Raw genomic sequence first — 27,547 nt, forward strand, 5'->3', positions numbered from 1 at the left:
GCCACAGCACTTATGTGCATATCCATCATTTATTTTGACCTCTGACTCCTCTAGACTGTAAGCTCCCTGAAGGCAAGGATTATGTCTACCAACTCCATTGTACTGTGCTCTCCCAAGAGCTTAGTGCAGTGATCTGAATGTAGTAAGCGCTCAATAAATACCACTGATTGACTGACTGGTGGATTTCTCCCACGCCGGAAGAGTAGGGCTCCTAAGATGTTGTTGCAGAAATAGCCATTGTAACCATTTTCCACAAGTGTCTTGCCCTCTCCCATGTGCACATTTAAGGGATTCCTGGTCTCCCAGTTGTCAGCCCAGTGAGTTCTGCTGGGGCAGGCCTCACGCCCAACGCCACCCCTCCAGTTTACAGGACAGGAGAGTCCATTTCCCGGTAAAATTTAGTTTTCTGGGGGCCTCTAGTCGCAAGCAGGGGCCTAGGCACCCGTTGCAGCTGAGGAAAACCCGATTTGGGGAGGCAGTACTATTCTCTCCTCCTGTGAGGGATGAGGGGGGTGCAAACACCTCAAATCCTCAGACAACTGGGGCCAGCAAGCAGGGATGGGGCAGGGGGCTCATTTCAAACCGGTCTTTTGAAAGTTAGAAGAGCTGGCCTATGGTTCAAAGACCACACAGCTGACAGTGAGAGAGGCTCCACGGGTGTGACTCACATGCTGAGAAATTTGCATACCGTGAACTTGAAAGCACATTTGAAGACAGCATCTTTTTGGTCCCCTTGCCACTTGAAGTAAGCATATTGCTCAGACACCAATGGCTAAGAGGGGAAAGGCCTGTCCCACTGTTAGCTAGGGATGTGCATGGGTGGCTTCTGCAGTTGTGGTGATGGTTTATGGCATTTGGTGTATGTTATTTGGTAAGCGCTTACTATGCGTCAAGCACTGTTCTAAGTGCTGGAGTAGATACAGTACCATCAGGTAGGACACAGTCCCTGTGCCACATGAAGCTCACAGTCGAAACAGGAGGGAGCTTGGGCATTGAATCCCCATTTTACGGGTGAGGAAACTGAGGCCCAGAGAAGTTAAGTAACTTTTCCAAGTTAAATGACTTGTGACTTGTTTTGCCTGACATAGCAGGCAAGAGGCAAAGTTGGGATCGTTTTGTGCTGAGCCATTCATGCGCGCGGACACCCAGTCCCCCTGGGCTTAGGGATGCATGTGGGGCAGGGAGACGGCTATCAGGAAGAGTAAGTGCGGCCTGTGGTCTCAGAACAGAATCCTGCCGTCCCTTCGGGAGCAGCAGACGCCACTGGGCCCTCACCCGTTCTGGGAGCCATATATGAGGATGATACTTTGCAGGGTGTGGTGGGACTGTCTTCTCCACTGTCTTGCAAACACAGCGGGAAAAGGAAATAAAGCAGGAAACAAAGAAGCTACAAGGAAGCTTTACAGGCCTCTGTTTCAGAGACCATTAGTAAGGGTTGTGCACTTTTGAGGCCTAAATCACTTGCTGTGGCTCCTTTAAGGGGATCCCAGTGAGGTCAGAACTTAATAATAAGAATGACTGTGGTATTCATTAAACACTTACTAAGCTCGGGGTACAAGACACGGACATAGTCCCTGTCCCACGGGGTTCAGAGTCTAAGCAGGAGGGAGAATAGAGGATGGGGGGATGGGCGGAGGCTGAAGAGGAGGAGGGAAGACAGGTAAGGGGTGAGAGGCCCTTCCTTCCTTGCCCCATTTCCAGCCCAAGGGTCAGACAGCTCAGTGTCATTGTTTGACTGAAGCCCTGAGGTGTGTTTGTAGAGCCAATTGACATTGCTTAGCCCAGATGCCCAAGGAGAAGCCTCATTGGGATTTTCTGGGTGGCCTAAGAAGCTCTCCCTGCCAGGTGACACAACTCAAATCTGGGAAGGAGTTGGGAAAATCGTTTCACTGAAGGATTTGCACCCAGTCACCCCCATAGTCTGCATCGCCCCATACTCACCACTCACACTGCCGCCCCTCCACCCTTAGCCTATCCTCTCCTCAGCCCCAACCCACCCCAATCCCCAACCAATCCCCAGGCCCTGGACAGACGTCCATTTAGAACTCTGGTCCCAAGTATAGTGAGTCATGAATATCCCTTCCATCTTCCTGTAAGGCCTGGCATGAGCTTCTCTAACGTGGGATTCTGGGAAGGAAAGGGGACAGAGCCTTCAGGAAGAGCTCCCAGAGAGAACGCTCAGGTTGCCCCTCCTTTGCCCGCCCCCGACGATGCCTCACCAATCCGGTCCAGCCTGTCCAGCGCCACTGTCTCGAAGGCCCTCCTCATCATGGGGTACTCCTCCAGCACCTCGTTGAAGTTGTCCACTGAGAGGGAGTAGAGGCGGCAGTAGGTGTCGGCCCGGACGCTGGCCGTCCGCCTGCCCCGGGTCAGCAGGCAGATCTCTGTCGGGAAGGGACGAGGAGAATGAGTTGCAGGCATCTCCCCATCCTGCCTGACCCTCCTGGGGAAAGTTGGCGGGGCTCTGACCCGCTCCCAATGTCCCCCTTGGGGCCTCTGAACCCCAGGCCCTAGGCCAGGAGAAGGTTTCACTCCCAGGCATCAGGGCTCCCTCTTCCCAGGGTGGGCTGACCGCCCTTCACCCCACCTGGCTGGAGCAAGAACTCCAGCAGAGAGGAAATAAGAGCCGTGTCTGGTTGCCCCAGAAACTTCAGTTTCAGTGTGGCCAGGTGGGATCTTTGCCCTAGCTACACCTTCCCTGGACAGAATGCTCCCCCCAACCTTGTCCACCCCCCCGGCCCCTAGCCTAGCTGCCCTGCTTCCAGGCCTCATCCCAAGGTGGCCAGGTCTTGTCCCTGCCACTGGCCTCCTTCTTGTGAAGGGCTGTGGGCTACTGCAGCACGTCTCTGATTGGGGCTGGAGGTTGCTGGGGAAGATTAGCCGAGTTTGTTGCAGCTGCCATTCGCCCTCTGAGGATCAGGGGAGAACTGACTCCTTTGCTTCCTGGCCCCCATCCTGCCGTCCTTCTACCCAGCCTGTTAGATGTGCTGCAGTGCCAGGTGGTAGGAAAATTGGGGGCTTAGGTTTTTTTAGTGGAGGTTTTGGAGGTGTGGGGAAGTGAAATAATGAGGCCAACCATAAAGCCTGCCTGGTCTCCAAGGAGGCTGACTTATGTGGCCATGAACCCCACTCTTATGGAACTGTAAACCCACTCTTCCTGGGGGCCTGTGGACAGTATGGGGTCTCCCTCCCACTCAAAGCGACAACTTGATTTGCTCTTGATCTGAGGCCTTGGGGATCAGCCGCTGGATAGGATGGCATACAAGGCCAGGAGGGGACAGGGACACTGCCCCAACCCAGTCTCGAGCCCAGCCAGAGCCTCACCCCCAAAATAGGAGCCATCGGCCAACTTGGTCTCTTTGTTGCCTTTGGTCAAGACGCTGACCACCCCGTGCTGGATGAAGTACATCTTCTTGCCGATGGTGCCTTCGCGGATGATGTAGTCTCCTGGCTGGAAGACCTCAAACCGGAGCTTGGTCAGCATGGAGGTCACAAAGTTGGGGTCAGCGTTGGCAAAGAGCGGCATGGAGGCCACCAGCTTCCGGCAGTTAAAGTTGATGATTTCCTTTGGTCGGGAAGAGAGCAAGGCAGGAGGGATGGAGAGAGCGAGGAAGGGGAGGGAACAGGCATGGTAGAAGAGGAAGGAGGAAAAGGGGAAAAAGGTGGGTGAGAGCGGCAGCAGTGGCAGGGGTCCCACTTGAAAGGTCTCTCTCGGCCCCCTTGGCCCTTCTTGGGCTTTCCTGAGGGCCTCTAGCTGGAATGAAGGCCCCATGGTATTAGTTGCCTGACTAAGCCACTGTGTCCCCATCCCGTCTCTCCCCCTGGCCCTGCCCCTTCCTAGCATGGCCCTCCGCCAGGCCCCGGGCCTTACCTCCCGCAGTGGCTCGCTGAGCTCCCCCAGGATGCTCTCCTCGTCGAACATCTTGCCCTGGTAGCGGTGCTCGTAATAGTCGTGGATGCGCTGGCGCATGTCGGCGGGCAGCTTGTGGAAGGACATGTACTGCTCCACCTGCTTGTACTGGGGGAACGGAGGCAAGAGAAGCATCACTGAACTGCCTGAAGGCTGGGTCCGAGCTCCCGTCCAGCCAGGCCGGTCCCAGCCGAGAGCTGGGAACCCTCACCCAGAGGTGACCCCCACGGCTGCTCCCACCGCCAACGGGAAATGCCCAGCAGGCTGGCAGGTGGATCGGTCCTCCCAGCATTCTGGAAGCACCAGGCTCCGGATCCTGCACTGTTTTCCTTCAGAGGTCTGCAGGGAGGCAGAGACCCACAGTTGCCCACATTTGGGGCACACGAGCCCCGCCTCTTCGCAGGTGCTGGGGGTGGGTGAAACCAGACTGCTGCCCAGGAACCCCGTTCCCACAGCGAGACTAGTAGCCTGTCACCTCTTGGCTGGCAGTCTTCTTGGCCCCACCCCCAGGGATGCTTCTCAGAGGCAGGAGTGTGCTGAGCAGGGACCTGCCCCCATGGAGTGGTGGGGGCAAAGCGGATAGACTGTGGTGTCTATGGCCACCCACAATGGCCTTCCAGGGACCCACCTCTCAGCCTTCAGGGCCACCCCCCTGCACCCTTTATCCTTGGGTGTTTTATTCAGTTCCCAAATGGCGCATCTCACAACCGCTCCCAACAATCAACATTGCAGTTTCCCATTCAGTACAATCTACACCAAGCTCCATTTCCCTCTACCTGAGGAACTGCTTCTCCCACTGCAGCTTCAACTGCCAAGGATTGCAACTGCCGAGGACCACATTGGTCACTCCTTTATCCATCGGGAAAAAGCCTCTGTCAGGCCCCAAGTCTCCCTTATCCTACCTCTTATCTAGACCAAACCCTGCCCTTTTGGCTTCCCATTCGTCTCACCTCCTCCCCCAACCATAACTCCCAGCCTGGGCAGAAAAGACTGGGAAGTGACTCAGCAGCAGGCTTCCCCAACGTGAAGGGTTATTACATAGGCATTGATGATAGGCTGTACTGAGGCCTGAAGCAAAGGGAAAGGAGATATAAAGGCAGCAGGATGGGCTTAGGCTAGAGTTTAGGACTTCAGAGCTTCAAGCCTGGGATTTGGACTGGTTGGAAGGCTCCTTCCCTGGGGTCCTTCTAGACCAAGATGTGAGATTCCATCTCTCTAGGTTGGTTTAGGAGTGTGGTTCTGTATAAAGGATAGGGGTTGTGTTAGATGATCCAGTAAGGGTCTTTAGATCTATCCTCAGTAGGGACCTGGAAACCGTAAGTGGAAAGGGATTTGCTCATTTGGCTCCAATTGAGAAGTAGTGTGGCCTAGTGAAAGAGCATGAACCTGGGAACCAATAGGACCTGGGTTCTAATTCCAGCTCCGCCACTTGTCTGCTGTGTGACCTTGGGCAAGTCACTTCGCTTCTCTATACCTCAGTTACCTCATCTGTAAAATGGGGATTGAGACCGTGAGCTTCTAGACTGTGAGCCCACTGTTGGGTAGGGACCGTCTCTATATGTTGCCAACTTGTACTTCCCAAGGGCTTAGTACAGTGCTCTGCACACAGTAAGCGCTCAATAAATATGATTGAATGAATGAATGTGAGACACAGACTGTGTCCAACCTTATTAGCTTGTACCTACACTAGTGCTTAGTCCAGTGCCTGGCACATAGTAAGTGGCTAACAAGTACTGTAAGGGGGCAGGGCACACAAAGGGTGGAGGGAGTAGGAGACCCAGTCCTCCTCATTTTCCAGTCTAGTGCCCTGCCCCTGTGCGGCTGCCCCAGTAGGCTCCCAGGAGTGGGACCCTGAGGTGGAGGACTGGTTGGTACCCGCTTGGTACCTGCCTAGATGCGGGCTGGGTCCCCCTGAGGCACTGTGGCCCTAGTCGCTCCCACCCCCAGCTCATTCCATGCCTGCGGCAGGCCCTCTGCCAGACACACAGGCAGTGCCCTCTCTCCTTGCCCCTCGCCCACCCACCGCTTCGTTTGCTGACAGGAGGAAGAGGAGGGGTGGGGAGCGGAGGAGCAACGGCTGGGCTTTCCTGGCATTTCCAGAGCCTTTTGTCCACGGAGAACAGCCAAGGCGGCAGCTGTAAATATTCATCGGCTCTTTGCCCTGATCAAAGTCAAATAGGTCGGCGGCTCCCCGTGTGGGAGGCTAGGGAAGGAGCGGCGGCGGAGCAGCAGGAGGAGGAGGAGGGCTCTGCGTCTGCCAGCCTCCGCAGGGGTGCCAGGGAACCCCAGCGGCTGAGCATCAGGGGGCCAGCAGCGAGGTGGGGTGGGTGGCCAGGGGAAGATCCTTCTCCCGGCCCCCCGGGGTTCCCCACCATCCTTTCCAGCAACCCTGCCCTTGGGCATCTGTTTCCACCCTGGTGCCCAGCTTTGTTGCCCTCTGCCTGGAGGACCCAGGAGACCAGGTGCCCAGCTCTGTGCCCTCTGCTGGGAGGCCCCAAGATACCAAATGCTGCCAGGAAGCGCGGGCAGGGCAGGAGGAGGGGAGACCTTCACCCCTCCACCCAGGGGCAAGCAGGGCCAAGGCCAGGATAGGGAAGGGTGGGGTTGGGGGCCTTTCCCATCATTGCCAACCCTCTTAACTTTTCCCCACCAGACCTCCCAGCTATTCAGTTGTTAACCCAGGGGGTCTGGAGATGGAGGGAGAATTGGGGTGGCCAGGCGACCTCCAAGGACCTGGGTACCTGCGGGTGGGTTGGTTTCCCAGAACACCCAGTGTGTCTGCAGGGAGAGCAGGACTCAAGGGGAGGGAGGGTGTGGGTGACCCAGGAGGGCAGGACCATGATCAGTGCCCCTTTGAGCTTTTCCATCCTGCTCTGTCAGGCTCGCCTGGGGAGTGGGGACCAGGGGAGCCATGGGATTTTGGAACTACAGCTTCTGGTCTCTCTGCAGAAATTCCCAGTTTGGGAACAGAGTGAAGAAAGTGGAGCATCTCCAGAATGGAAGGCACAGCTGGGAGCTAAGAGGACAGGCTTTTTACTGAAAGGAAAAATGTAGGGAAGAAGTCTGGGGAGGTTTCTCCATGGAGGATCAGAGCTGGGGCCCAGATCCACAGGCATACAGTGAGTCTTCCTGTTCTCCCCACTGCAGCCTGTGTGGTTTAGCTCTGGGGAGCGTGGAGTGCAGGACAGGGACAGCTCTTCTTTCTGGGGGTCTGGGCAGAGGCAGGGGTGGACAAGCTTTGCCCCTCCTCGCTTTGCTTCCCGGTTTCATCAGGACAGAAGCTGACTCCTGGGCAAGAAGGGGCGGGGGGGCATGTCAACTGCTCTCTCTCTTTGACCTCCTCCCCTACCTGGACCTTCTAAAGTCCAGTTTTCTGCCAGAGCGTGCCCGGCACAGATGCCATGATGGCTACTGCTCCAGGCCTGATGCCTAGCTTCTGAATTCAACTGTGGCGGTAGCAGCAGCAGCAGAGTGCCAGCTTCCTCCCTTCCCCCACACTCCTGGCCTCCCCACTCCTCCCGTGCCCACCTCCTCTGTGCGGAGACATTAATGCTAATGTATTCCAGCGGCAGCTCTCAGAAAGCAAAGTGCAATCAGGCCTGTGTGCTTAGCAGCAGCACCCCATCCCCACTGTCCGCTGAGGAGGGGGGACCGGGCTGGGGAGGGAGGGAGGAAGGGGATCCAAAACCCTCAAGTGTGTCTGCTTAAGGAATTCTGGTGAGAGGGCTTCAACACCCAGCCAGCCCCAGGGGGTGTTTTTGTTCAATTTTTGCCTCATTAATATCCTAGGGTAACTTCCCTCCTGCCTTATAGACCGTGGGCTGGCCCCCAGGGGCCAGAGATCATGTATGAAGTGCCCATTTGTCCTCTCTGGTGAGCAGTCCAGTGCCCTGCACATTGTGGGGGCTTCATGGCGGGGAGCACTGACGGCAGTATTGACTGCCGGGGCCAAGCAGCCCTGGTCTGGGGACGGAGGAAAGGCTTTAGAGGCTTTCACATGTGACTCGGCCCTATGGTTCCCTGGGGGAGGGCACTGAAGATTGGTTCCCTCAAGGTGAAGAAACAGCACTGTGGTCCAGGGCCACTCATTGTGCTTTCCCAGGTGACTCCTAGCTGCCAGGCAGAACCCAGGTCATAGTGGAGGGGCAGGGGCAAGGAGGGCATCTCCTAGCAGCACTGTTAATAACTGTAATATTATTTATTGAGCGCTTACTAGGTGCCAGGTCAGACCCAGACCCTGTCCCACACAGAACTCACCGTCTGAGCACACAGGAGAGTAGATATCATATCCCCATTTAGCAGATGAGGAAACTGAGGCCCAGAGAGGTGGTGACTTACCTAAGATAACTTAGTGGGCCTATGATAGGGTTGGGACTAGAACCTGGTTAGGCAGAGAACCTGACTACCAATTCAGTTGTACTCTAAGAAGCGTTTAGTACAGTGTTCTCTTCACAGTAAGTGCTCAACAAATATCACTGATCTATTGATTTTTGACTCTCAACCCCGTGCTCTTTCTTCACTAGGCTACATGGCTTCCTTGCTTTGAAAGGAATCAGCTCAGTGACCTCCTGACAGGAAGTAGAAAGATCTGAAACGGTCACCTGTTGGGATAGGCCCCTTGAAGCCCTCTCAGCCAGCAAGGATGTCTGCAAAGGACCGGCCGAGGTTGGCAGAGAGAAATTTTCTATCTAGTCAGCATAAGCCTCTCACTAACCCAGTGACCAGTAGAAAATACAAAACTGGTTTCTGGATCCCACTTCTTCCTTAATGGTGCAGACACTGCCAGGCATGCTTCCAAGCTGTGAGGATGGGGCTTGAGCCCCTGGGTCTTTTGTGGAGGTCCAGCAGGTAGGGCTGAGCCACACTAGGTTGGGCTTGAAGAGGCAAGAGGAGGGGAGGGTGAGGGGGAGACATGGGGAAGAGGAGGGAGTCATGTATTTGTCTTGGGATTGGTCTGGAACTGTGCACAATTAACAGCAGCCATCTCCCCTCCTTCCTACCCTGCCACTGGATCCACACTCTTGAGGGCTGCCCTGAGGGTCCCAGGTGGGCAGGGAAGCAGTGTGGCCTAGTGGACAGAGCACAGCTCTGGAGTCAGAAGGACCGGGGTTCTAATCCTGGTTCCACCACTTGCCTGCTAGGTGACCTTGGGCAAGTTCCTTCCCTTCTCTGTGCCTCAGTTTCCTCAACTATAAAATGGGGATTAAGACTGGGAGCCCCATGTGGTACATGGACTGTGTCCAGCCTGATTACCTTGCATCTACCCAGCGTTTAGTACAGTGCCTGGCACATAGAAAGCACTTAACAAATACCACTAAAAAAAAAGACGGAGAGGTTGGGACAGAAAGTCATCCGAGATACTTCCTGTTAGCCAGACAGTAGGACCCATGGGAGGATTCTCTGACTGGCTTGGAGGCGAGACTAGGGTAGAGGACTTCCTTTCTTCCCCTGCTCCACCTGCCCGCCTGCCCCTTATCTGCCAGGCGTCACCCTGGAGGCCCAGTGTAAATTCTGCCAATCCTATTTCTTCCCCAGAGCAGTGGCCATGGCCGGAGCCATTACGCCCAAGTGGGCAACAAGCTCGGCTCCTCTGACTGGTCCCAGGTGAGTGAGGGAGGGGATAAGCAATGATTTTACATTTTTCAATGAATCCTACTGCTCATCAGGACAGTAAGGAAAATCAGGAGGGCTCCTGCTGTAGTGGGCATGAGAGTCTGACCAGCTGGAGATGACCTTACCACCAGGAGCTGTCACTGATGCCCATTTCTTCTGACAGCTCTTGCTTCCTCTCCCCCCGCCTCACCTAACCTCTCCCATCATGTCCCAAACCTAGTCCCGCGAACCCTCCCAGCTCCCTCCTCCTGTCTCAGCCCCTCAGCATTGATCACGCAGGCAAGGCAGGTAAACAACCAAGGCAACTGAAGGTGTGGGGTGAGAGGTGTTTGTAGGGACAGGGGAGTGAATGCAGGGGTGTGAGTGCATCTGTGCTCTTGGGTGGGAGTTAGGGGTGCACCTATGTATATGTGTGTACATGAGTGTGTATGAGCATGTTTATGTAAGGGGCTGACATGAATAATAATAATAATGGCATTTATTAAGCGCTTACTATGTGCAAAGCACTGTTCTAAGCGCTGGAGAGGTTACAAGGTGAGTAGGTTGTCCCACGGGGGCCTCACAATCTTAATCCCCGTTTTTTACAGATGAGGTAACTGAGGCACAGAGATGTTAAGTGACTTGCCCAAAGTCACACAGCTGACAAGCGGCAGAGCTGGGATTTGAACCCATGAATAGGGAAATATCCACACTTGTGTTAGGTGAAAGAGGGAGAGCGTGGGGCCAGGGGGGCGGAGGGGAGAGAGAGAGATAGAGAGAGAGAGAGAGTGTGTGTGTGTGTGTGTGCGCACGCACGTGCCTGCATGCATGGCCTGGCAGAACCCATGGTTTGGAGCAGGAGGTTTGCCAGGCCCACTTTGCTTCAGCCTCTGGCCATTCCCTTGGGACACTGCTCTTCACCAGCCCTGGCAGCGCTGCCTCCAGAAAGGCACCCATGTGGCAGAGAGGGAGCTTGGCTGGTGAAGGCCTGGTCCTCCGGGGCTGGCCCGTTGCTGGCCACCCCGACTGGGTGGGAGCAGGAGACATCTGGGTGCCAGGCCCCATCTCTGCTGTGAGGGTCCCCATGGGTTGGAGGGTTTGGGGCCACTTTGACCCAAAACCTGTGCCTCCTGGCCCCCTGCCAGCATTCTGGGGGGCAACAAGGGCATAGAAACAACCGCCAGGAACTGGGGGGAAGAGTTTAGCCACAGGGAACAAAGGCAGGGTCAGATGTCTCTGCTTTGAATGGCTGCATCTTTCTCCTTCAACCGACCTCTGGCTGGGGCAGCCCCAGCCCATCTGAGTCTTCCGGCCCAAGGAAAGGACCGCCTGGTGACCCCAAATCTAAACCATCTCATCCAGCAACCAACGCATCAACCCCTGCCACCACACCGTCCGGCCGTCCTACCCACACAAGGAGTCCTCTCTGGCCCCCAGCTGGCAAAGCGCTTACCTTCTCCTGGTACTGTCGCCGGGAGGAGTCCAGGGACTGGATGAGGGCAGTGGCGTGGCCGATGAACATGGCATAGCAGGTGGCACCGACGATCATACTCAGCATGGTGAGCCAGACATCCGACATGCCCAAGGGGGCCTGCTTCCCATAGCCAATGCACAGCATGTGGCTCATGGCTTTGAACAGAGCATAGGAGTACTGCTTGCCCCAGGAGTCATTCTAAAAATGGACAGAGAGACAGGCAGGCAGAGAGGGGGCTTAGGGCCACCAAGCTGGAGATCCCAGGGATAGAAATGCATAAATGGAGGCTTATCCTCATTCTGGCTAGGGGTCAGACACCCCTCTCTCTCCTCTCCTGGGAGTGGCCGCGGATGGGCTAGTGCCGGCTCTCCCGGAGACACCAAGGTCCCAAGAGTTCAGTCACCTGTAGCCCCCTCCACCCGGCGGAATCCCGGGTAACTAGATTTCTTTGTAGCTTCCCATTGGCCCTTAGGAGGAGAGGAAATTTGATATTTACACTCTAATAAGCTCACTGTGGGCAGGGAATGGGTCTGTTACATTGTTGTGTTGCACTCTCCCAAGCGCTTAGTCTAGTGCCCTGTACCCACTAAGCTCTCCATAAATACAGTTGATTGTTTGATTGATTAACAATTGTGCATTCATTTATCTAAGCCTCTTTGTCTTCCCCGTTAGAGACTAAGCTTCCTAAGGGTAGGAAGTGTACTTTCCAGTTCTGTTAGCCCCCCTACGCCTAGAACAGTGCTCAGCACACAAAAGATGCTTAATAAATACTGCTGATGGTGAAGAAGAATGAGGTTTTTTTCTCCCTTCCAGTTTTGATACTTGAGAAATGCTCACTGTGTTCCACATGTACCATAAAGGGACAGGGATCAGTTTCCCCATCTGACAGATAGAGAAACTGAGGCCCAGAGAGGTTGAATGAGTTGCCTGAGGTTTTCCAATGAGTTAGGGCAGATCTAGGAAGAACCACAGTCCAGATCTGGCCTGAGCTGGTTTCAGGAGAGCGATGGGTCCACGCCAACCCCTTTCCACCGAGACTAGGAAGAGTTGGCTGAGTGGAATCTTCGTCCCACTGCTCCTCTCTCTCCCACCTCAGTTTACCTTTATTTTAAGGTATTTGTTAAGCACTCACTGTGTGGCAGGAACTGTGCCAAGCAATGGGATGGATACAAGCTCATCAGGTTGGACACAGTCCATGTCCCACATGGGGCTCACAGTCTTAATCCCCATTTTACAGTATTTATTCCCCATTTTATAGATGAGGAAACTGAGGCACAGAGAAGTTAAGTGACTTGCCCAAGGATACACAGCAAGCAAATGTTGGAGCCGGGATTAGAACCTAAATCCTCTGACTCCCGGGCCTGTGCTCTTTCCAATAGGCCATGTTGCTTCTATTGGTTCTCGGAGCCCTCAAGCCCATGTCTTTTCTCCCTTAATGACTGAGCCTGAGGGTATTTTTAGGGAAATTCAGTTTCTGATTCATTTATACTTAGCTCATCAAAAAGAGATCTGTTAGAGCAGTTTGATGTTGAAGGCATTTCCCTTGTGCTCCATTTTCAAGGCCTCAAGAAGCAGCATGACCTAAAGGATAGAGCGTGGGCTTGGGAGTCAGAGGCCCTCGGTTCTAATCCTGGCTCCACCACTTGTCTGCTGTTTGACTTTGGGCAAGTCACTTTACTTCACTGTGCCTCAGTTTCCTCATCTGTAAAATGGCGAATAAATCCTATTCCCTCCTACTTTAGACGGTAACCCCTATATGGAACAGGAACTGTTTCTTATCTGATTATCTTTTATCTATCCCAGTGCCTAGCCCAGTGCTTGGCACATATTAAGTAATAATAATAATAATAATGGCATTTGTAAGCATTATTAAGTGTCACACACTGTCCCAAGCACTGGAGAGGATAAAAGATAATCAGGTCAATCAATCAATGGTATTTACTGAGCGCTTACTTTGTGCAGAACACTGTACTAAGCACTTGGGAGAGTACTTCTAGACTGTGAGCCCACTGTTGGGTAGGGACTGTCTCTATATGTTGCCAGCTTGTACTTCTCAAGTGCTTAGTACAGTGCTCTGCACACAGTAAGCGCTCAATAAGTATGATTGAATGAATGAATACAATACAACAGAATTAGCAGACATATTCCCAGTCCATAATGAGTTTACAGTCTAAAGTTTACAGTTTACACACAGGGCTCACAATCTAAATAGGAGGTAGAACAGGTATTGAATGCCGATTTTACTGATAAGGTAACTGAGGCACAGAGAAGTTAAGTGAGTTACCCAAAGTCACACAGCAGGCATGTGGCAGAGCCAGGATTAAAACCCCAGTCCTTTGACTACCAAGGCTTGTGTTCCTTCCACTAGGTCACGCTGCTCCTCTAAGCACTTAGCAAATTCCACATGGCCCCTTTCCTACTAGGAACTAGAAATTTGTTTCTAGACCAAACTAAACAGGTTCCCACCACAAAGGCTGAGGCCCACTTCAGTGTGGGCAGGTAGCCAAGGGGGATGGAATGAAAGAAAGAAATAACCTCCAGGGTGCTGGATTCCCTCCCCGCACCTCTCTTTGCCTTGTGAGTCTGTTAAGTAGTTCCACCTCGTTCTCCTGCCCTGTAGGTCTTCTAAGGCCAGAGACAGTGAATTGGACAAAGAAGCAAGATCCCAGGTGTGACCTGGGCATGGGCAGTGAGGATGAGAGGTGACACTGGAAAAGCATGAAGCTGGTAGTCAGAGGACCAGGGTTCTCGTTCAACTGTGCCACCAGCCTGCTGTGTGTCCTTGGGTAAGTCACTTAACCTGTGGGCTTCACTTTCTTCATAGGGGTATGACATCCGCTCTTCCTCCCTCCTTAGGTTGTGAACCCTCGGGGGCGGGACAGGGACTTGCCTGATTGGATGACCCAGTGCCTGCCCAAGCATGTAGCACAGTGCTTGGTATAAGGTAGGGGCTTTATGTATACCATGATAATCACAATAAGCATTTTAAGGGTATTGGGAGACCTTCAGCCTGGACCAAACCCAAGGAGCATAGCCCCAGCACACCAGAGTCTGCTCTTCAGGGCCAGGCTGGACATGGCCTTCTGCCCCCGTCAGCTCAGCGAATGCTAAAGCCCTTAACAGCCCAGGGACAGGTGATGCCTGGGCAGGTGCTAAAGATGGGGTGGAGCAGGAGATGAGCTAAAAGCCCCTATGGTCTCCTCGTCTCTTGGGCTATAGGCAAGCACCTCCTACTTCAGTCTCTTCAATCCCAGTCTAGAAACAGTGCTCTTCCCAGCCCTGAGCTGTGGCTTCCATCTGCTCTCATGGGGAACTCTTATGTGCTGCCCCCTCCTCTGCCACCCGACCTACCTGTCTCCTGGCCCCCCTGAATGCCCTCCTCCTTGAGTGATGGGTGCCCCAGCAGGGTATACTGGGGCATCCGGGCAGCACCCCCTAGTGAGTGGGATACTCTTGCCTGGTCCTCTGGTGTTCCCCTAGGTATGGACCTGAAATCAGACCTCTCTTGCATCTACTTGGGAGTGTATAGGACTTCCAAGCGTTTGCTGGCCTTTAGCTCACGTCTAGGGCAACACTGAGGGCACAGAACAGTAACTCCTACAGCCCAGCACATGGAGAAGAGCAAAACCCAGTTCAGTGCCTGGCATTTCTCAAGGTGGGGAAGGAGATGACTGATAAGGGGTTCATATGGCCCTGAATAGGAGGAGAGGCAGGGAGCCCCCAAAGCCCCAGGGCCCTCGTCCCCACCCCCCTGCCCCCATGGGGTCCCAAGGCCCAGGGAAGGGGGGACCACTCACCACCATGCTGTTGAGGGAGACCCAGCAGTCCCTGGGGAAGTCCTGCAGCATGGGCACCAGGAACTGGAGGCAGCCGTCCCAGTGACACAGCAGCAGCATCATGCCGATGAGGTTCACGATGCGCACCACCGCGCTGGCCAGGTCGTAGGTCATGTGGAAGATCTACCACAGTCAACAGGGGATAAATAAGTCAACACCAAACCAGCCCTGAAACCCCCAGTCTCCCCACCTTCAACAGCCCCTCTTTGGGGAGTTCCCTTCCTCCCCTGCTCCCCATCAGGCCCCGCCCTTTACCCCTCTCCTCACCAGTGCTCACCTCTTGCCAGGCCCTTATCTGTCCCATCCCCTCCACTGACCTTCACCCAGTGCTTCCGACCCATTAAAAAGTGCCTCCAAAAGTGAGTGATAGTTTGCATAATCTTTGCATATGATTTCCATTCTGTTCGCTCAAAGTTGAAATCACAGAGCTCTTCACCCGAACTTCCTCCACCCTTCCAGCTCCTACAGAGTCAGGCAGGATGGTGCAGCCTGAAAAAACAACTCGTCGGACTCAGCCCAAGCACCTCCAACCTTGGCCCCAAGTGCAATGCTTCCACTAATCCCTCCTCCTCCTCTCCAGCCATCCTCACCCATTCCTCCCCACAGGGAGCCCAATCTATCCCTCAACGCTCAGGCTGTCAGACAACTGGCCAAATCTGAAAACCGCTCCCTTGGTACAGAGGGGCTGGGCAGAATCACAGGGTGCAGGGGGCTTGAGCCAGGCAGAGTGTGAGCCGAGAAGAGGCCTACTAATGGTTTAATTCTCCCTGAGACAAAGCCCTCATTACTGCCAAAATTATTCAAGGCAAGACTGATGGATGACTGACAGCTGCTCTTTAGCCAACAGAAGGGACACCAGTTTGCATAATTCCCTCCAGGGGGGTTTAGGGAAGAAAATTCCCTCTTGCCTAAATGTGCCTGACACAGCTCGGGACTGGAGTTAATTGACTCATAGCTCCACTGGATCCTTCTAGCTTGGGTCTTGCATCGGGGGAGGAGGGGCAGGGAAACGGGCGGGGGGAATATTTGATCTTAGGTGGGAAATGAAAACAATCCCCGTTGCCTCTCTGCCTAGCAAAGTTTGTCAGCTCCTTAGTCCCACCTTCCCCTCTCTTGTTTTGTCTTAGGTTGTCGAGTCATCTCTGACCCATAGCGACTCCATGGACACATCTCTCCCAGAACGCCCCACCTCCATTTGCAATCGTTCTGGTAGTGTATCCACAGAGTTTTCTTGGTAAAAATATGGAAGTGGTTTACCACCACCTTCTTCCATGCAGTAAACTTGAGCCTCTGCCCTAGACTCTCTCTCATGCCACTGCTGCCCAGCACAGGTGAGTTCTGACGTGTAGCAGATTGCCTTCCACTCGCTAGTCACTGCCCAAGCTAGGAATGGAATGGATATGCCTCTGCTTGACTCTCCCTCTCGTAGTTGAGACTGGTAGAGTACTGGAAACTCGCCAGGTGCGATCCTGAGAGAGGAAAGATCTTTAGAGTCCCTGAATTGAATCAATCAATTGTATTTATTGGGCACGCACTGTGTGCAGAAGACTGTGATGATAATAATTATGGTATTTGTTAAGTGATTACTATATGTCAGGCACTGTACTAAGCACTGGAGCGGATACAAGCAAATTGAGTTGAACACAGTCTCGGGGCTCACAGTCTCAATACCATTTTATAGATGAGGCCTAAGGAAGTGAAGTGACTTGCCCAAGGTCACGCAGCAGATAAGTGGCAGAACCCATGGCCTTCTGACTCCCGGGTCTGTGATCTATCCACTAAGCCATGCTGCTTACTTAGCACTTGGAAGAGTACACTCTAACAGAATTGGTAGACACATTCTCAGCCCACAAGGCTCTCACAGTCTCGTGGAGCTGATTCATCCAGCCCAGCTCACTTCCCCACTTCCCCTCCAGTGGTCCAGCTGCAGCCCCAGCCAGTCAGATCAGGGATACTGAGGACCAAAGAGAGCCAGACGTCATTTTATTTTCTACCCAGGGTCATTATGGTAGTGTCATATTTTTATTTGGATTTCCATTGCACTAGTTCATCCCATACTTGAACCACTTCCTGTAGTATCCGCCTATGCACACTATTGGTAATTTACTTTTTTCTGTCCGTCTCCATTTTTAGATTGAGAAGTCATTGAGAGCGTGGCCTAAAGCATACATCTGGGGGGGTCATATGACCTGGGTTCTAATACTGGCTCTGCCAACTGCTTTCTGTGTGACCTTGGGCAACTCAATTTCTCTGGGCCTCAGTTTCCTCCACTGTAAAATGGAGATTAAATACCTCTTCTCCCTCCTACTTAGACTGTGAGCTCCATATGGGATAGGGCCCATGTCTGACCTAATTAACCTGTACCTACCCCAGTGCTTAGAGTACTGTTTGACACATAGTAAGCACTTAACAAATACCATAAAAAATAAGTGCTTGGCTTCTGTTGTACTCTCCTCAGCAAGCAATACAGTGCTTCACACTCAGTAGGGCACTCAGTGAACCGTACTGATTGACAGATCAATTGAATATAGGCCAGTTTTTGGACTTGGGACACAATTGGTTCCTGCTCATTATGGGCAGAGAATGTATATAATAATGGCATTTTTATTAAGCGCTTACTATGTGCAAAGCACTGTTCTAAGCGCTGGGGAAGTTACAAGGTGATCAGGTTGTCCCACGGGGGGCTCACAGTCTTAATCCCCATTTTACAGATGAGGTAACTGAGGCACAGAGAAGTTAAGTGACTTGCCCAAAGTCACACAGCTGACAATTGGCGGAGCCGGGATTTGAACTCCTGACCTCTGACTCCAAAGCCTGGGCTCTTTCCACTGAGCCATGCTGCTTCTCCAACTCTACGTATCTACCAACTCTGCTGTATAGTACTCTCCCAACTGTTTAGTACAGTGCTCTGCACACAGTAAGGTCTCAATAAATACGACTGACTGAAAAATTGCACTGCAAATCAAAATGTCAATGGAATTGACTGTCTCATTAATAAACCAATCAATGGTATTTATTATGTCTCATAGAAACAATGTTCTAAGTAGGAATTGGATCCTGAACCAAGGTGAGATACCCGATTTTTACCAAAACTGCCCAGAGTGCTTAGTGTGTGCAGAGCACTGTACTAAGCGCTTGGGAGAGTACAATACAACAGAGTTGGTAGGTATGTTCCCTGCCCACAATGAGCTTACAGTCTGGGGGATGAGCTTACTCAGTCACTTTTAGCTGAATGATGTGGCTCCATTCAAGTATTTATATTGAGTTAGAGAGGTTCCACAAATAGGATAGCCAACTTGTACTTTAATGGAAGTGAAATAGAGGTGTCACCAAGTGATCAGAAAACTCCCTCCCCTCCTTCCCTGCTCCCCACGGCCTCTCCCCAAACCTTCCCTCACAACCTCCTTAAACGTTTTTTCCAATTCCCTCCATCCCCTGTCATCGTGGCTTTTCAAATCATTCCCTCATGTGCCCTCCCCTCCTCACCTCCAATGAAGTTCTATAGGAAGTAAAGGTGCTAGTATTGTGAAGGAGTCTCAGGATGTAAAGTCTAGCTTGGGTTGTAAAGCTGGAACTGGATGTAAATTTAGAAACATTGTAAGTGCTATTTTTTGCTACTTGAAATTTGGTAAGTCAAGTACTGTTTGTATTGTGGTTTTACACAGATGACAAATCAGTGAATTCTGAACATCAGCTCCAACTGCAGAATTTTATTTCCAGTAAAGCCTGGGAGTTATAATCGAGAGGGGTATTTAAGTTAAAATCAGTTCCCTGATTCTAGAGTCTCCAGCCCCCTCTCTGCCCCCAAAATTATCCTAGGACTACTGAGGCCATTAACAAAATGAAACAATGCAAGTAAATAGAGCTTTCCCATTCTTTTTGTTTCAGTAAGATGAGTTTCTAGAATCCCTTACTTCCATTATGCTAGTTCATTCCATACTTGAACCACTTCCTGTAATACCTGCCTAAGCACATTAGTGGTAAATTACTTTTGTCTGTCCGTCTCCATATTTAGATTGAGAAGTCATTGAGGGCGTGGCCTACGAGAAACAGAGTGGCCTAATGCATGAGCCTGGGGGTCAGATGACCTGGGTTCTAATCCTGGGTCTGCCAATTGCTTGCTTTGCGACCTTAGGCAAGTCAGTTCTCTGTGCCTCAGTTACCTCAGAAAGGCTAGACACGCACGCACGCACGCATGCACGCACACATACACACTCTCTCTCTCTCTCTCTCTCTCTCTCTCTCTCTCTCTCTCTCTCTCTCTCTCTCTCTCTCTCTCTCTCTCTCCCCTAATTTGTTAGTAATACGAAATGTATCCTCTAGGCTCCTCAGTTACTTCATCAAGCCAAAACCAAAAGCCTCTGGACTGACCCAGCACCTTTCATTGAAGGATCTCACTGTGCTCAGAATTCACGAGGGCTGTGAAGGAGGCAAGGAAACTGGGACACAGATGAGGAAGTGACTTATTCCAGGTGAGTCAGTGACTAGGGGGCTGTTGACAAGATCACAGATATAACTCCCTTTTTCCTGCACCTCCTCCCTGTGTTCTTTATTTTTAACCCAGTCACAGTCCTTTGAGGAAGATATATTTGATGGAGCCAGAGAAGGGTGAGGAGGTGAGAGGAAGGGAAATGATAACAGTTAAGGCAAGGAAAGGGGAAGGGAAGGGAACTTCCATTCCTTTGGAGCACTTGATGTGTTCCCTGACCAGAAATCTTCATTCCCAGTAGGTTACTGTGGGCATAACTGGGGAGAGCAGTTGGCTAAGCTGAGGCAGAGGGATGGTCCCTCGGTGGTCCCCCTGTCTGCAGAGATAACTTGGGCACCAAGCTGAAAACCATCTGGGACTGTTCCTTCTTCCTTCCCCTTCTCTGCCACCCTTAGGGCTTGGCAACCAACTCACTGTACCTCGATTTCCTCTATTTCAACGTCAGCCTCTCGACCATGTCCTATCTCTGGCCTGGAATGCCCTCCTTCATACCAACAGATGATCACTCTTCCCACCTTCAAAGCCTTAAAAGCACATCTCCTCCAAGAAGCCTTACCCGACTAAGCCCTCATTTCCTCTTTTCCCACTGCCTTTTGCATTGTCTTTGCACTGGGTTTTGCACCCTTTTTTCACCTCTTCCTTAGTCCCACAGCACTTATGTACATATCTGTAATTAGTGCTCTGCACACAGTAAGAGCTCATTTAAGAGAAGCACCGTGGCTTAGTGGAAAGAGCCTGGGCTTGGGAGTCTGAGGTCGTGGGTTCTAATCCCGGCTCTGCTACATGTCTGCTGTGTGACCTTGGGCAAGTCACTTAACTTTCTGAGCCTCAGTTACCTCATTTGTAAAATGGGGATTAAGATTGTGAGCCCCACGTGGGACAACCTGATCACCTTGTATCCCCCCAGAGCTTGGAACAGTGCTTTGCACATAGTAAGTGCTTAACAAATGCCATTATTATTATTTATTGATTGATTGCTTGATGGCACACTGAAGCCCATCTGAGAAATGGACACCTATAATAATAATAATAACAATAATGGCATTTATTAAGTGCTTACTATGTGCAAAGCACTGTCCTAAGTGCTGGGGGGATACAAGGTGATCAGGTTGTCCCACGTGGGGCTCACAGTCTTAATCCCCATTTTGCAGATGAGGTAACTGAGGCACAGAGAAGTTAAGTGATTTGCCCAAAGTCACACAGCTGACAAATGGCGGAGATAGGATTAGAACCTACGACCTCTGACTCCCAAGCCCAGGCTCTTTCTACTGAGCCACACTGCTTCTCTAGGGGAGACTATGTCCACCACCTTCAAGTTCAATTCTTTGACCAATATTCAGCCTGGCACTGACCACCATCATCCCATGCCTTTGTTCTGCCTCCTTTTAAGTCCAGGAGAGCTCTAAAAGCCAAGGGGCCCTGTCTAGGCAGGCAGGGAGCCCACAACCGCCTGAGAAGAGGACCACTTGCCTGAAAACCCTGGCCCAAAGGAACGAAGTTCAGGCTTTGGGTAGGTCAACTGGCTTGGGAACATGGAAGGCCACTGGTAGCCCTCAAGGATATTGGATGAGGAGGTGCATGAAACTCCTCACCACTGGCTTTAAAGCAGTCCACTACCTTGCCCCTTTTCCCCCTCGCCTTTACTACTCTATTTATTTTACTTGTACATATCTATTCTATTTATTTTATTTTGTTAATATGTTTGGTTTTGTTCTCTGTCTCCCCGTTCTAGATTGTGAGCCCACTGTTGGGTAGGGACCGTCTCTATATGTTGCCAACTTGTACTTCCCAAGTGCTTAGTACAGTGCTCTGCACACAGTAAGCGCTCAATAAATACGACTGATTGATTGATTACTCTCCTACAACCCAGCCCGCATGTTTCGCTCCTCTAATGCTAACTTTCTCACTGTACCTTGGTCTCACCTGTTTTGCTGCTGACCCCCTGGCCCTTGTCCTGCCTCTGTCCTGGAACACCTCCCTCCTCAAATCCAACAGATAATTATTCTCCATTCCTTCCTTCAAAGCCTTATTGAAGGCAGACCTAGGCCCCCTCTTTCCTCTTCTCCCACTCCCTTCTGCATTGCCGTGACTTGGTCCATTTGTTCTTCCCTCCTCCCAGGCCCACAGAACCTATGTACATATCTGTAGTTTATTTGTACTGATGTCTCTCTCCTCCCCTCTAGGTTGTAAGCTCGTTGTGGGCAGGGAATGTATCTGTTTATTGTTGCAGTGTACTTTCCCAAGTGCTTAGTACAGTGCTCTGCACACAGTAAGAGCTCAGTAAATATGAATGAATGAATGAATGAGGTGTCACATGGATTACCCTGGGCACATGGCATCATACAGCCACATCATTTCTACCATTTTGGGAAAGTCCACTGAGTTCACCAGAACCTAGAGCATTTCTCTGTGGGGGTCCTGATCTCCTCACTTGTTCCAGAGTCCATGTTCCATGAATACAGACACAGCTTCTGAGTAGCAGCGTGGCTCAGTGGGAAGAGCCCGGGCTTGGGAGTCAGAGGTCATGGGTTCTAATCCCAGCTTCGCCACTTGTCTGCTGTGTGACTTTGGGCAAGTCACAACTTCTCTGTGCCTCAGTTCCCTCGTCCGTAAAATAGGAATTAAAACTGTGAGCCCCACAAAGGACAACCTGATCACCTTGTATCCGCCCCAGCGCTTAGAACAGTGCTTTGCACATAGTAAGCACTTAACAAATACCATCATTATTATTATTCTGAGCCGGACGACCAGGTGGCAGGGCTGTGGCTTAGGGAGTATGGGTGTCAACAGTAAAAAATACTGGACCTAAAGGGGTCCAATGCCAAAGCTATACCAGAAATGGGACATACTAGAAGAAAACCAGACTGCCCAGAATAAAACTGGATGGCTGGCTTCCCTACCAGGTTTCTGAACTCATGCATCACCAGGGACCCAGGGTGGAAACTTTCAGCAAGGGGTGGGAGACAGAGGGACTAGGAAAGCAGTTGATCAATAAGAATTCAGAGACAAACATTAGATAGTGGTAGAGGGCCAAACAGATGAAAGCTTATCAGTACAGAGGAGTCTCCACCCTGGAGAGATTAAAGAATCCCCATTTCAGAGAGCCTCCCCCTCCCACAATGACCCATCAATCAATCAATCAATAATAATAATGATTGTGGCATTTGTTAAGTGCTTAGTATGTGCCACCCACTGTTCTAAGCACTGGGGTAGATACAGGGTAATTAGGTTGGATACAGTCCCTGTCCCACATCAGGCTCACGGCCTTAATCCCCATTTTACAGATGAGGTAATTTAGCCACAGAGAAGTGAAGTGACTTGCCCAAGGTCACACAGCAGACATGTAGGAGAGCTAGGATTGGAATTTGCATCCTCTGACTTCCAGGCTCGTGCTCTTTTCACTAGGTCATGCTGCTTCTCTGGTATTTATGGTATCATGGTATTATTCAATGGTATTTATTGAGTGCTTATTATGTACAGAGCACTGTACTACATGCTCAGTGACATTCAGTGCTTGGTACAGCCCCTGCTTCCCCTACTCTGAGGCCTGCAACCTGACATTTATCCTTGACTCTCCTCTCTCTCTCAACCTTCATATTCAATCTGTAGTCAAACTCTATCAGTCTTTTTTCCACAACAATTCCAAATCCACCCCTTCTTCTTCATCCAAATGGCCACTAATCTGGTCCAGGTGCCTGTCATAGCCCTGATTGACTGCTGCATCAGACTCATTGCTGATCTCCCTACCTCCACTTTCTTCTTTGAAACTGGGATCATTTATCTAAAATGGCATTCTGCATACCAACTCCTCAAACTCCTCCAAAGGTTGTCCATTACTCCTGATCATAGAGTGGCTTCAAGGCACCCCATCAGCTCCCTAGAACCCTGGGAAGGCTGACATTGTTTGTAATAAGGGACTGCTTACCTGAAGCAGTGGAGAGCCTGAGGCCTTTCACCTCCAAGATCTATTCAGTTACTTGCCTTGACATGGTCTATCTCAGCTTTCAGCATAGTGCTTGGCACATAGTAGTAGTGGAGTACTTATCCACTCTGTTTTCCCACTACACCCAAGTGCCTAGTCTTCGTTCCTCTCAAGCTAACCTACTCACTGGGCCTTGTTCTCATTTCTCCTGCCTCTGACTTCTTGCTCATGTGCTCCCTCCTGCCTGGAACTCCCTCCTTCAAATTTACCAGGCCAAAATTCCTCTCAATGCCTTTCTGAAATTAAAACCCTGATTAATATCCTATCTCTCCTGTCTATGTCTCCTCTACTCTCTGCTCAGCACTTTTGCTCCACCTAAGCACTTGGGAACTTGCAATTGTTCTAGACCACTTTGTGCATATCTAACAGATCCTGTTACTTAAGTACTAACTCTTGTCTTCCTTTCTCCTAACTGATTTTAGTGACTTTCTCCCGTGCTAGAAGGTAAACTTACTGTAGGCAGGGAACATGTCTGTTAGATTTTACTCTCCTAAGTGCTCAGTACAGTGCTCTGCACAGAGTAAGCACTCATTAAATTCAATTGGTTGATTGATTTCAGGGCAGGAATCATGTCTACTAACTCTATTGAACTCTCCCTGGTATAAGGCTCTGCAGGCAGTAGGCCTCTTTTTTAAATGGCATTTGTTAAGCACTTACTATATGCCAGGCATTATACTAGATGCTGGGGTATTTGGTTGGACCTAGTCCATGTCTCACATGGGGCTCACAGTCTTAATCTCCATTTTACAGATGAGGTAACTGAGGCACAAAGAAGCTAAGTGATTTGCCCAAAGTCACAGGGCAGACAAGTTGAGGAGTCAGATTTAGAACCCAGGTCCTGTGGCTTCCAGGCTCATGCTCTTTCCACTAAGCCATGCTGCCCTCAGTAAATACTACTGATTGGCTGACTGATTTTTCTCCCCAAGGCACTCTCACTGGATTTACCACCTGGAGGGTGGAATAAGGCAGGAATTGCCTACCTTGGTTGGGTCTACCAAATTTCCAGGGAGTGACCCCTCCCCATTGGCATCATGTGGATCTGCGCCCTCAACAGAGAACCTGGCTGATAGCATCAGTGGTAGGCTTAAAATGAGAAAATCTCCTGGATCTTGCATTTCTTTCAGCCCATCCCTACCCTACCACCCCCACCCACTCAAGACTCCTAACTCTGTGGGCAGGTATTGTGTCTACCAACTCTCTTGTGTTGTATCTTCCCAAGCGCTTAGTACAGTGCTCTGCACGCAGTAAGCACTCAATAATTACCACCGATTGATTACTTCTCCCCAGTCTCTGGTTCCAGAAGAGGAGGGGCAGAGAAAGGACATGGACTTTTGTGTTAATAGCCTGACCCTTCCATAATCAAGGCCCTGGCTGGCTCAGCTGGAGATCTCTCCACCTCTGTGGGTTCCATCATCCTCTACCCTGGGGGTGGTTCAAATAGGGTCGGGCCCATCGCCGCACAATAGGAGCACATTTGTTAGCTGCTGCTGCATTTTTCTAAAAAGGCCTTCCTCCCATTTGGATGTGAAAACTCTTGGGCTCTTGCCCAAAACTAAATATCACTGAGACCATACACCCAACCATGCTCTAGGCAGCACCCCCAAAACAGGTCTCAAAAGACCGAGGGAAAAGATCTGAATAGCCGGAAAGTTAATAGCTGTCAGTGATGGAAAAAAAAAAGCAAAAGTGCCAATAAATCTTTTAGCTAGGCATTTCCTCTTGCCTTGATTTAAAGAGTTTGTGTTATTTTATTCTAATGAATTGGAGGATGGAAAATCCAGCAATTATAACCCATTGGTATTCCCCACAGGAAGGGACCTGAACAGTCCCTCTTCGCCTTTCTTTATTTCTACCCAATCTCAAGCATTTATGCATGTATGCATATTAGGTGATTTATTCTGCATTTCATCCTGACATATTCACACTACTCTCTGTTTTATCTCTGTCCTTCCTCCCACTCCTGGTCTCTGTTCATCACCTTTGGTTGTTTGTCCGTCTCCCCCATCCTGAACTCCTCAATGGCAGGGATCGTGCCCATTAATTCTTGTAGTGTTCCAAGTGTTTAGGGCAGGGCTCTTCCCACATAAAGACCACTCAATAAATACCACTGATTAATTGACTGATTGCACAGTTCTGAGCCTGAGATTTCTGCTTTCCTTCTTGCCTCCTTCTGAAGTTGCAAGATGGAGATCTGTAATCTTGGGCAGTCTCCCTCATTTAAATGGTCTCTTGGGTGGGTTCCCCTCATTTAAATCATCTCTCCAGGGAGCAGAGGCATCCTGAGGCCCATAAGCGGATGAGTGAATTTCAGGGGCTGGCGTGATCAAGTTCTTCTCTGACCCCAAAACATCTCCTGGAGCAGTTGGAGGGACACTGTGGACCTGTGGCTTTCTTGTTTTCAGTCCCATGAAAACTTCCTGTTGCATTCAGCTGCTCTATCCAAGCTTCCTGGGGTCTGTGGAGCATACACTGACAGACCCTGGAGAGAAACACTATTCTCTCAATGACCACGGGCAATGATTCTCATGATTATTTAACTTTATCAAGACCAACCATGTGCCAGTCTTGGCACCAATCGAGAGACAGAGAGAGAAGGGGGGGGGGGGGGAGAGGAAATGATACAGCTGGAAAAGACTAAGCTGCTCACCCTAAACCTTGCAGAGGGGCCTTGGCGATGTTTTCAGGTCAGAATGACAATGAATTCATTCTCCTAAGCCAGTGGCTCAGTCCCAGTGGCATCTCTGGGGCCAGGCTGGACTTGGAGTGGGGCATGAAGGGGCAGGAGGCCATCCCACAATTTTCAGGAAGTCTGAAGCCATCCTGCTCCCCTTAGGGGTTAAATCTGTTTCCACAAACAAATCACCCTGCTCCTCTTAGGAGTTTACTGTCTGTCCACAGATAAACCAGCCCACTCCCTTATTTCCTTTCCTTCAAGTCCTGCCATTCTGGTCTCTTCCCACCCGCCCTCCCTGTGTGGTGAAGAAAGAACTCCCAGCGGGGAAGGATCAGTCAGCCGCACAAACGGTTCCTAGACATGGCCCCCTCTCAGCACTTAGAGTCATTTAGGCCTGTGTTGGGGAGGTTCTGCTCTGAATGCTTGGCATTCCTGGGAGAATCTGGGCCAGGGGTGGTGTTCATGAGTATGGGAGGGAGGGCGGGGGGCTGGGGTGGCCCCAGAGCCTTCCATTCCCCTCAAAATTGAGGGAGTGATGCCCATCAAGTAATGGACCAGATCCCTCTGGGGCTCCTGGGGCACCTGCTTTTTGCAGCTAGGCCCCTCTGGCTGGCTAACTCTTTGCTTACTGCTACCAGGCAGACTTAGGTAGTGGATTTTCTCCTAACAGGGCAAACAAACACACAGCTCCCTCCTCCAGCCTCACTGGAGTGTGGGGCGAGGTCAGGGGAGCAGTGCTTAGAACCAATGGACTCAGTCTCAGCCAGCCTCCTTGAAGCTTGGCTGCAGATGAGGCCATGGAAAGATGAGTGGATGGGAGGGTCTGTCCTCAGAGACTGATGTGGTGGGGCAGGGAGGGCAAGGGGAGGAGGGAGGCCGCTGCCAGCCAGCTAAGAGTTGCTCTACCTGGATGAAAGGTGCCCCCCATTCCTGCAGTGCAGGAAGAGTTAAGACAGGTGATCATGCTACCATTGTCCCTGTGTGACCAGGCTATTCAGAAAGACAGGCCTGCTTGGGTCAGGAGAGGGAGGGCAGAGAGAAGAGAAAGGAGTGAAAGAGGAGGGAGCTGAGAGAATACAGCCTTCAGAGCATCTGGCTGCAGCCACTCCTCTGGGTATGACCTCTTTCCCTGCACACCTCCTCTCCAGGAACAATGGTCCTTCCTGGTATCCAGCATCCCTCTCACTGGATGCTGCGTTGCTATGGAGATGGTGGTGGGAGAGTAGGAACAGATGGAGGCCTGACGAGTGTGATTCAGGTCCCTCCAGGAGATAGTGTCTCAGCTTTAGCTTGAAGAGGGCTGGGACTGTTTCCGGGGTGGTGATAGGGCTTGCGGGAGATAAGATGGGCCTCCATCACCATATCCAGCCTCCTTCACCGTTTTCAGCCTCCATCTCCATATCCAGCCTCCCTTGCGATGGTCAGCCTTCATTATCTCTACCACCATGTCCAGCCTCCACCACTGTGCCCAGCCTCCCCAACCGTGGTCACCATGACCAGTCTCCTCCACCATTATATCCCTCCACCACCATGTCCATCCCCTCCCGCCACACCATCATGAGCTACCCCAACACAGTGGGGAGACCCCTG

The 27,547-nt window shown here is 51.3% G+C and overlaps 1 protein-coding gene and 1 non-coding gene across 2 annotated transcripts in view; both read right to left on the minus strand.

Annotated features, from left to right (window-relative positions):
• HCN4 (hyperpolarization activated cyclic nucleotide gated potassium channel 4) overlaps positions 1-27,547 on the minus strand; it is a 135,907-nt gene that overhangs the window by 8,023 nt on the left and 100,337 nt on the right. Inside the window, exons 3-7 of the mRNA XM_038747328.1 lie at positions 14,774-14,935; positions 10,956-11,174; positions 3,872-4,018; positions 3,325-3,565; positions 2,220-2,384 (exon numbers count right to left, since the gene is read on the minus strand). Coding sequence (XP_038603256.1) covers positions 2,220-2,384; positions 3,325-3,565; positions 3,872-4,018; positions 10,956-11,174; positions 14,774-14,935 — 934 coding nt within the window. The remainder of the gene's footprint in view (positions 1-2,219; positions 2,385-3,324; positions 3,566-3,871; positions 4,019-10,955; positions 11,175-14,773; positions 14,936-27,547) is intronic.
• Positions 16,154-16,291, minus strand: LOC119929085. The gene has a single exon (XR_005451227.1). It is a non-coding gene; the product is annotated as a small nucleolar RNA SNORA7 (small nucleolar RNA).

This window comes from Tachyglossus aculeatus, chromosome 5 (genome assembly GCF_015852505.1).
Source record: "Tachyglossus aculeatus isolate mTacAcu1 chromosome 5, mTacAcu1.pri, whole genome shotgun sequence".
Classification (NCBI taxonomy): domain Eukaryota; kingdom Metazoa; phylum Chordata; class Mammalia; order Monotremata; family Tachyglossidae; genus Tachyglossus; species Tachyglossus aculeatus.